Raw genomic sequence first — 8,976 nt, 5'->3', positions numbered from 1 at the left:
TAAACGTTGGTTTTGGAAGCAGTGATTAGTTGTACTATCATGGTGAGTCTCATTTTTTCTGCTCAGAGTGTTGGGTAGCATGAAAAGGGAAGACTCTTTACTTTGCTTTGAATGAAAGGAAGAATGTGGTTGTGTTGTGTTGTGTTGTGGTTATAATTTGGAACATAGTTTAGGTCACTGATTTTGGAACTACAAGAAACAGGGTGGTCCGTCGTAGGGAAAAGATACAAACTCACACGTCTCTCTTAGTTGGCAATAGCTTCTTCATTGTTTTCTTTTTCTTTTTTTCCTATCAAAAGAAACATGGTTGGGGTCATGAAAAATGACACAAGAATTGAACACATAACGTTGAGGGTCCAAGTTTTTATTTTTTTTATTTTTTTGTTGAGCTGGTGTTCCTGGTTAAAGTTCTCGACTGTAATTTTTTTTTTTTTCAGTTGTGTTGCTTAAAAGAGTTCTTTTGCTTCGTTTAAGAATTAATAATATGCCAAATTTATCTTGCATTTAAGTGAAAAACGTTTCTTGTAAACACCATCCACAGAGTAAAATTGAATACTTCAAAGAAAGATTAGTATGTGTGTATACTCAAACGTCAGAAGCATTCAGAAAATAGGACGATTACCCATGACCTGCTGCTTCATGTCAATTCAGCCACCCAAAAAGTTTATACTTCTAATACATTTGATTTCTTATTGATTTTATCGGCAAATTTCACTGAAAGCAATTTTGCTTTCTTTGACACCTGGTTATACTTTGTTATAAAATAAAAATTACTATTACTTTCTAGTTTTGTTCTTAAACTTTTCCAACTATTTTTTTTTTAATAACCATACGCATTCCTAATTGTTTATCACACCTCTCCCAATTAAGTTTCTAATATTTAAGCTATCATCATTCTTTCACCTATCTATTTCATTGTTGGATATCGTGTCGCTACTCTTGTATTGCTAATTTATGATTATCCTCCTTTAATCAATTTGGGTAGTGTAACTCGTGAAATAAGGCTTTATAGTTGTTGTAATCAGTATTAATATTTCGTATTATTATCCTATTGGTTTGGAAAACTGAACTGAATGTTAGAACTAATCAAGTTCTTCATGTAAGTTGTGGAAGTCATGAAGAGTTTAATGATTTACTCAAATTATAAATCAAATATCGCTAGTTTTAATTATTTTCCAGATTAAATTAGAAAAAACCTTTCTTTTTCAACATACAGTCGTATCTACCTTCACCACACTTCTGTTGCAGTTCCTGCCATCAATTATAGGACTATTTACATGTACTTTTCACATTAATGCAAATTGGCACTGATATGATATGACCTTACTATTACTGGTGTGAGTTGTCTGAAATGTCATTCAATATAGGCAAATCAATAAAAGGGAAAAATGCTTGCTTCGTCCTCAAGAAAGTGCTTTTATAAGAAACGCATCCACCAGATTTGAAGCGAGATCTACCAGTGGGTCTAAATTTGCCAGGCCCAATATGAAACCATAAAAAGAGGACCCAGTCTACACTTTATCGTTGCAACATGAATATCCAAAAGTAATGGTTAGAAGACGGAATACGGAAAGGTACATCTAAAGTAATGTTCCTTAATCATAATAAATTGTGAATTTGTGACCGTCAATAGTTAGCTGGATGAAAATGGTGATAATGTTGCTTTCGCTCGCTATTGAGAGTGGGTAACAAAAAATAACTTTCCAATTGAAGGTTAAGGGAGTCATCTCTCGGCTGTCGAATTCAACATTCCATCTTCATATTTTTCACCATTTTATGACTGAAATTTTCACGTCACCTTATACATTACTTCGACCAATGCCTTCCACATTTTCAAACATCATGTGTATTTAGAAAAATCCATTCCTAATCATGGCAAACAGGAATGAAAATCCATTGATAATGATTCTTAAACGATACAGATCACCGATTTCACAGGACGAAACTGTTAACATTATTAGCAAATAAACAAACTACAAAGTAAAACACAACAGTGTCTATTGCCTTGGTTCAAACAGTGCTATATTTTTGCCGTCCTCGAATTTACAGTCAGTAGTGGTCAAGAGCACAAACCAGTCATAGAAACAACTAACCAAGCTCAGCAGAGTAGAAAGTGGAAATATTAGAATCCCACTATCCTATGTGAAAAGGATCCAGTCCAATAACAAATGAAGCTTACATAATATATCTAAGGCACTGAAGGACTAAGTGTGTAATACTGAAGGATTGCATGTGAATTTGTTAAGAAATACTGAGATAGATTGTTGCAAGCTTTTCATGTCTAGATTGTTTGCTTATATGCAGCACCTCAATCTACAGTGTACATTATTAAGACAGTGTAAATCAGGACGCATCGAACTACAGTCCACTAATGTCAAAGCACCAAGCAAAGCATTAGTTTGGTGTCCTTCAATCAATAATGATGTTGGAGAAGAATTTCGATTTGCATGTCAAATACAAGTTGCATGGGGGTATTATAGAATGTCAAAAAGTTTGGTTTGTTTGGCTTTATTCAAAGCAAGAATCAACTTCTTTTTTTTTCAATAATTTAAATGAAGGTAAAAAGAATAAGCACTCACCAAAAATTTCCGAACAACTGCAATTGCACATTCTTCTGAAGAGTACAACATGAGATATATTCGCAAACTTAAGCAGTCACGATACCAGAAGAAGCAGCTTCCTTAGAGTTCATGGAATAAAAGAGATTCAAGACATCTGCATCATTTCGAATGTACCGTGGACATTTAGAAAGGAAATTATGTGCTTCTTCATGCCTTCCGTGCTCGAAGAAGGCTTCAAACATACGAAGAAACACAGATGTAGACGGAAACCTCTTTGAAGTCATTGCCCTGAGAAACAGTACCGCATCATCGTCACTTCCACTCTTTGACAAGTGTTCAATAAATGGATCAGTATAAGGTGGAAAACCATGGGTTCTCATTAATCCCAAAATTGGTAAAGCATCTGCAAATCCTCCCTGAACTAATAACTCGGTTACCAACAGCTTGTAAGTAGAATGCCAGGGTTTTAGCTCTTTTTCATTCACTAGTCGGCAAAGAATCTTACATGCATCTATTGCCCTATTCGTTTGACAAAGTGAATTCATTAAAACATCAAAAGAATAGCCTGCCGAAGTGATCCCCTCTTTCTCAACCATCTCTTTAAAAGAATCAAGAGCTTTATCAATGTTCCCGGCAACACAGTGCCCCTCAATCAAAGATTCCCATGTCTTGCGATCTGCATTACACCCAGATGCTTCAACTCTATTCACGAACTCATGAGCTTGTTCCGTATTACCAGCAGCACTAAGTCTAAAAGCAATTTTTCTCTGTAAATTACCACCAGCAACAAACCCACACTCTTCCATTTCTTTCAAAACCTTGTTCCACTCTCCAGTCCTACCAACGCTGGTCAAAGACTTCAGCACAGCATCAACAATAGGGTCAGTTAACGAATTACCACTTCCGGTAAAAACCTTCAGAACCCTCGAAAACAAATCCATATCCAGCTCTTTCCCAGCAGCAACCTTCCTCAACAAAAAGACACAACACTCAACCGAAGGCTTATTCGCGCCAGCCATAGCAAGCTCATAAAGCTCAACAGCATCCTTTATCATTCTCCTCTTACAAAATCTCCCCAAAACCCTAGCAAAGGTCTCAACCTCCATCTCATACCCAGCACTCCTCATGTCCTCAACAAGCTTCCAAAACCTATCAATCGAGTCCTCCCTCCCCAACACCCTCGCCATTGCATTGTAAGTTTCCCCATTATGCTTAAACATCTGACTCTCCTCCAACCACCGGAAAAATATCAGCGCCTTAGCCGGCTCTGATGCCAATCCCGCCAAAACAATCTTAACCATATATCCGGAGAACCTAACATTCAACTCCTTAATCTGCCTCTCAACATCATCACTCCACACATTGTTCTTCGCAATCCTACACACTACGGCACAGTTCTTCTCATTCGAGTTATCAAACAAACCCTTCAACTTCGCCACGTCACCTTTCATTCCACCCTTCTCAAAACACTCCAACACTCTCTCCTTCACACCCTTGGAAACCCCATATCCCTTTTCCTTCATTAAATCAACCAACTCCCAAAACTCGTTAACCAAACCATTGGTCCCCAAAACACGCAGCATTGAGTTGTAGCACTTGGAGCTCAACTTCTCGGGGTAGTTCTCCGAAACCCATTGGAAGAACCTCCGTGCCGCATCAACGTTTGAATCGAGCTTCCACAGAACCGCAAGGACAGCGTTGTGAGTGATCGAAATGCGATTCGAATCGACGAGGTTTTTCACGTCGTCGGAATCCTCAGGTTTCGAGAAAATGTCGGCGATGAGGACGTGGTCGTTATCGGAGTGAGGGAGAACAGGTTCCGAAGAAAACCGACGGAAACTAGGGTTTACCGGGAAGGAGGAATTTACGGTTAAACGACGGGAAATGGAAGAGGAAGAGGGGAGTACCTGAGAGTGATTGGGAATACGGGGGCGAGAACGGAGAAGATGGTGAAGAAGACGCCATTGGTATCTCATTTCTGCAAACGAACGAATAATGGGATTGTGATTTGAAAAGCAATTGATCGAGATTTTGAGTGTGAGGAAGAAACGAAGAGAAAGAGAGAGAGAGAGAAACAGTAACTAGGGTTTTAGGAGATGCAACTTTTTTTGTTTTGGTCATTGTAAAATTGGGCTTTCTAATTTGGATCTGCCTACTATGGAACTCACTTCTGCACCCATGTTTTCCACTTGCACTTGGTTACGGTATTAAATATGAAGATACTCTAAAGCATTATGGAACCACCACTATTGGCACTCATGACGTGTTCAAATAAGGAGGGGAAAAAGTTACGCTACCTTTCAATGAAAAATATCACAAATTTTGAAGATACTCAAGTATATTAAATGTAAATTGAAATAATTTTTAATTAATTTTTTTAAAATATTTTATTTAGGCAAAATAATTCAAATTTATGAGATTATAATTCTCTTTAAATCAAGTATTTCAATTAAAAAAATTAAATATCAAACAATTGCTATTAACATCAATCTATATTATTCTCACTTGATGTCAACCACAATTATTTAGGTTAATATCAATCGGATTATTTTTAATAACATTGATATCTGTGATAAAAAAAATCACCCCAGACATGAAAAAAAACTAAATAAATATGACTCTAAACTTTATACATACGTTTATTAGAAAAAAATTACTTTACTACCACGAAAAAAAATTATATCTCCAATATTGGTCGAAAAAACATAGACTCGGCTTGAATGAAAAAAATAAGAGTGATTTACATGCTTAATTCGTTGATAATTAAATTATATTTAAAAATTAGTTACACTGCCAGAATATATTAATTCAAATTTATATAGTACCGAAAGTTATAAACATCAATTTTTATGAATATTGTTTTAATCATCTTCATTAATTCATCAATTACTTATTTATATTATTATAATATGGTTGTATTGGTTATGAAAATATCTTTTTTCCGGAGTTTTTATTTTATTTTATAATGTTTGAAGGATTCAAATTTGGAATTAAATGTTGATGTCAAACAACTGCCTTTGGAAAAATAAGGAAACAGAATATTTATCTCCTTTGCATTGTTTTAATTATTTTCCAAGGAAATAATGGAGCAATTATATTTTTCAAAGTTCTCTTTTAAATTCTGTGATGCCCAGAACAGATTATTGAAATAACACTGATTCATTTGACAGTAAATAAAACATCTATGAAGATTAAAATAACCACTTTTGCCTTTGATGATGTTATATAATCTTTTTAACTCCATGACTTTTCCTTTTCTTCTCGGAAACATGAGATCTGAATGAAATTAATTAGCTGAACAATAAACATGGAATTCATGAACAGAATAAATTACGAATACGAAGGAGTGAGTTGAGTAGTGGTTATAAGGTAGCAAAAGCATGTTTACACCATTTCTACACAACTCTCAATATTTAAGTGTTTGTTGAATATACAAAGATCCATAAAACAATATTACATCACTGAAATGGAACCACGCATGAATCAGAATATAGAAACTCAAAACTCATCAGCAAAAAGGTCAGTGCACACACAGTTATCTTGCTGATAAATAATCTCGTATATTTTCCAGTGAATCAATAATAGTATGTGATATGAACAGAAACTTCAACTGAATGCAACATTAATCACTTTTTCGATTTGTTGTTAAGACTAGCTGATAAGGTGGCAGTGGTAACTGGTGGTGCAAGAGGAATTGGTGCAACTGCAGCTAAGCTGTTTGCGGAAAATGGAGCACATGTTGTCATTGCTGATGTGCTTGATGAAGTAGGAGCCAAGGTGGCTGAGTCCATAGGGGGTCGCTACATACACTGTGATGTGTCGAAGGAAGATGATGTTGAATCTGCCATTAACTTTGCACTGTCATGGAAGGGTCATCTAGATATCATGCTCAGCAATGCGGGAATTGGAGGCCCTGAGGGAAGAAGCATCACAACCATTGACATGGACCAAGTGAGGCATTTATTTTCCACCAATCTTCATGGAACAGTGCATGGAATCAAGCATGCTGCAAGGGCAATGATCAAAGGTCGAAGAGGAGGATCCATCATATGCACTTCAAGTGTTGCAGCGGTGATGGGTGGTTTGGCCTTGCATGGCTACACCATGACAAAAGCAGCCATAGATGGATTGGTGAGAAGTGCTGCATGTGAGTTGGGAGAACATTTGATTCGTGTTAACTGCATCTCCCCACATGGGATTCCCTCTGAGATGCTTCTCACTGCTTTCAGAAGGTTTTCGAATGTTGTAGATATTACCCCTCAATGTTTGAATGAGTTTATTGGGACAAGGGCAAGTTTGCTTAAGGGGAGAGGTGCAACCATTGAAGATGTAGCACATGCTGCTTTGTTTTTGGCTAGTGATGAGTCTGGTTTCGTAACAGCACACGATCTTCGTGTAGATGGAGGATACACATATGCTGATAGTAGAATGAGTTACATGTACCAACCTAAAAAAGATGAGAAAATACTCATTTGAGGACAAAATTCAATCTTCATCTACTATATATATAGATATAGTTCTTCAAATTTTATTCCAGAATAACATATAGGTTTTTTCTTTGTTGGCATAGTTCAATGTGTTCTTCCCCTCGCTCTTGAAAAAACAGTTTTCTACAGAAATCAAACTGTGTGTGAACAGTTTGCTTGTAATTTCTGACAAACTCTGCTAACAACTTTATGTGATTAGTCTTCTTGTTACATGTAATCAACTATAGAAGTATTAAGTTATACTAAGAAAAATTTTATTGATAGATAAAATGAGAGCTACATCATAGAGTTCTCTTTAGGAGTACCATTCAAAACAAAAGAAACTAGAGCATTTCTTAAACAATGCCCTGACAACAAGAAGAAACGAGAAATACAGAAAAGAAAAAACAAAATCTAAGTGAAACTGCATGATCAGGATCCGTGCATATCCCTCTTAGTTCAATTATTTTTGTTCATGCCAGTTGCATTCTTCACAGCTTCAGCTGCTCCTTGTGCTGTTGCCATCATCTGCTGACCAGCCTAAACATACAATAATGTAAGGAAAAACATGTACATTAGTGTGTTGATTATACAATAAATGAAATTTTGATCGAGTTTATTATAATTAAACATGCGTGGTATGTTCTCAAATTGGAACCTCTTGCATGGTTTCCTTAGCAGACTGAGCAGCATTGCTAGCCATGTCGATCAAATTGCTGGTCTTTTCCTGTCGTACATGCAAAAAAATATGGTCTTTTAAATGACATATAAGATTGTGCACGCCCCAGAAGACTAAATTTGCATGGGGAGTAAGAAAAACCTGAGCTTGGGCTTCGGTTTGGGCCTGAGGTTGGGCTTGGGCTTGAGCTTGTGCTTGTGCTTGACCTTGACCTTCGCCCTGAGCCTGTGTAGCCTCGAAGTGCAACTGCTGAGGGTCCATCTTTTGAACTGTGATGTGTAATTAACGAATTGATTGAATGTAATGAATGAGGATAAAGAATGATTGTAGTTTGAGATGAAGATTAGTTGCTGCAGTGTTGATATTTATATATGTAAGTTTGGTAAAGAATTGCTTTATTTGAGGTTCGGGTACTACATATTTGGTTATGTTAGAAGGATTCTTGAGGCTGTGCTGCTTTTGGGGAGAACCTTTAAACCGGTTCATCAGGAGAGTTTTGGAGAATTCAGTGACATTTTCTTGTGGCTGATAAAAAAACTATATACCACACACAGCATAGGATGATGCACTATATAGTTTAATAATTTTATGAAAGAATATGGAATTGATTAATTAACGTTGTGAAAATATTCCAATAATATATATATATATATATATATATATTAAAAAATACAGTAGAATATTGATAAGTGTTAGATCAAGAATAAAAAAAATAAGTGTTTTGATGGATTAGCATTAAAAAAAGTATTTAAATCTTATAATATTATTAATATTATAAAGTAATTTATTTTATGAAAAATAAATCCAATGATCAGACAAATAAAATTATGTTCTCGAAAAAGTACTAGCACTTAATCCGAAATATCTTAAAAATGAAGAAAAAAATTATTGATTAGCATAATTATGTATAATAAAATATGTTTGTTTTCAGTTTCTACAACAGTACTTTTATTTTATCAGCTTCTACAAGAGTATATACTTTCATAACCCATAATAATAAAAATGAGTCAAGTAGCTTATGTCTGATTAATAACTAGTTCAATTTGGTCTTTAGTGACTCCGGCGTCGTAACTAGCCTTCTTGGAGTCCATATATTCTTTTATAGAGTGAATGAATGAACTAAAGAAAAGAAGAATTGTTGAGTTTGAGATGCAGATGACAATTATGCAAACTGTGTAGACTTAAATAGTTTCTCAAACCACTCACTGGCTAACACTTTTACACTATTTCTTGGGGTCTAATTGTGATTCAAATTTTCATTTTTTTCATC

General features: G+C 35.5%; 3 protein-coding genes across 3 annotated transcripts; 1 reads left to right on the top strand and 2 right to left on the bottom strand.

The window, feature by feature from the left end:
* Positions 1 to 1,867: 1,867 nt before the first annotated feature.
* Positions 1,868 to 4,726, bottom strand: LOC114184992 (pentatricopeptide repeat-containing protein At3g02490, mitochondrial-like). Its single transcript, XM_028072449.2, has 2 exons — positions 2,580 to 4,726; positions 1,868 to 2,313 (listed from the first exon to the last, which is right to left on the bottom strand). Exon 1 carries the CDS (start codon positions 4,535 to 4,537, stop codon positions 2,648 to 2,650), a length of 1,890 nt encoding a protein of 629 aa, XP_027928250.2. The 5' UTR covers positions 4,538 to 4,726; the 3' UTR covers positions 1,868 to 2,313; positions 2,580 to 2,647.
* A 1,301-nt stretch (positions 4,727 to 6,027) lies between these two features.
* ATA1 (TAPETUM 1) lies at positions 6,028 to 7,037 on the top strand. The gene is made up of 2 exons (XM_028074026.1): positions 6,028 to 6,080; positions 6,212 to 7,037. The coding sequence occupies exons 1-2, from the start codon at positions 6,028 to 6,030 to the stop codon at positions 7,035 to 7,037; spliced, it is 879 nt and encodes a 292-aa protein (XP_027929827.1).
* Positions 7,038 to 7,285: 248 nt separating this feature from the next.
* Positions 7,286 to 8,051, bottom strand: LOC114183044 (uncharacterized). Its single transcript, XM_028069876.2, has 3 exons — positions 7,848 to 8,051; positions 7,686 to 7,754; positions 7,286 to 7,567 (listed from the first exon to the last, which is right to left on the bottom strand). The coding sequence occupies exons 1-3, from the start codon at positions 7,965 to 7,967 to the stop codon at positions 7,487 to 7,489; spliced, it is 270 nt and encodes an 89-aa protein (XP_027925677.1). The 5' UTR covers positions 7,968 to 8,051; the 3' UTR covers positions 7,286 to 7,486.
* Between the last annotated feature and the right edge of the window lie 925 nt (positions 8,052 to 8,976).

Source organism: Vigna unguiculata, chromosome 5 (genome assembly GCF_037176805.1).
Source record: "Vigna unguiculata cultivar grain cowpea cultivar isolate G323 ecotype 2 chromosome 5, ASM3717680v1, whole genome shotgun sequence".
Lineage (NCBI taxonomy): Eukaryota > Viridiplantae > Streptophyta > Magnoliopsida > Fabales > Fabaceae > Vigna > Vigna unguiculata.
Note: the sequence above shows the minus strand (reverse complement) of the source record. Positions and strands in the feature narration are given on the sequence as shown.

Bases quoted from the DNA above. Each gene is read 5' to 3' on its own strand.
- LOC114184992 (XM_028072449.2), bottom strand. From the start codon at position 4,537: ATGAGATACCAATGGCGTCTTCTTCACCATCTTCTCCGTTCTCGCCCC.
- ATA1 (XM_028074026.1), top strand. From the start codon at position 6,028: ATGGAACCACGCATGAATCAGAATATAGAAACTCAAAACTCATCAGCA. The intron at 6,081-6,211 runs GTCAGTGCACAC...TTTGTTGTTAAG, and splicing joins CAAAACTCATCAGCAAAAAG to ACTAGCTGATAAGGTGGCAG.
- LOC114183044 (XM_028069876.2), bottom strand. From the start codon at position 7,967: ATGGACCCTCAGCAGTTGCACTTCGAGGCTACACAGGCTCAGGGCGAA. The intron at 7,755-7,847 runs GTTTTTCTTACT...CATGTACGACAG, and splicing joins AAACCGAAGCCCAAGCTCAG to GAAAAGACCAGCAATTTGAT. The intron at 7,568-7,685 runs GTTCCAATTTGA...TTGTATGTTTAG, and splicing joins CTAAGGAAACCATGCAAGAG to GCTGGTCAGCAGATGATGGC.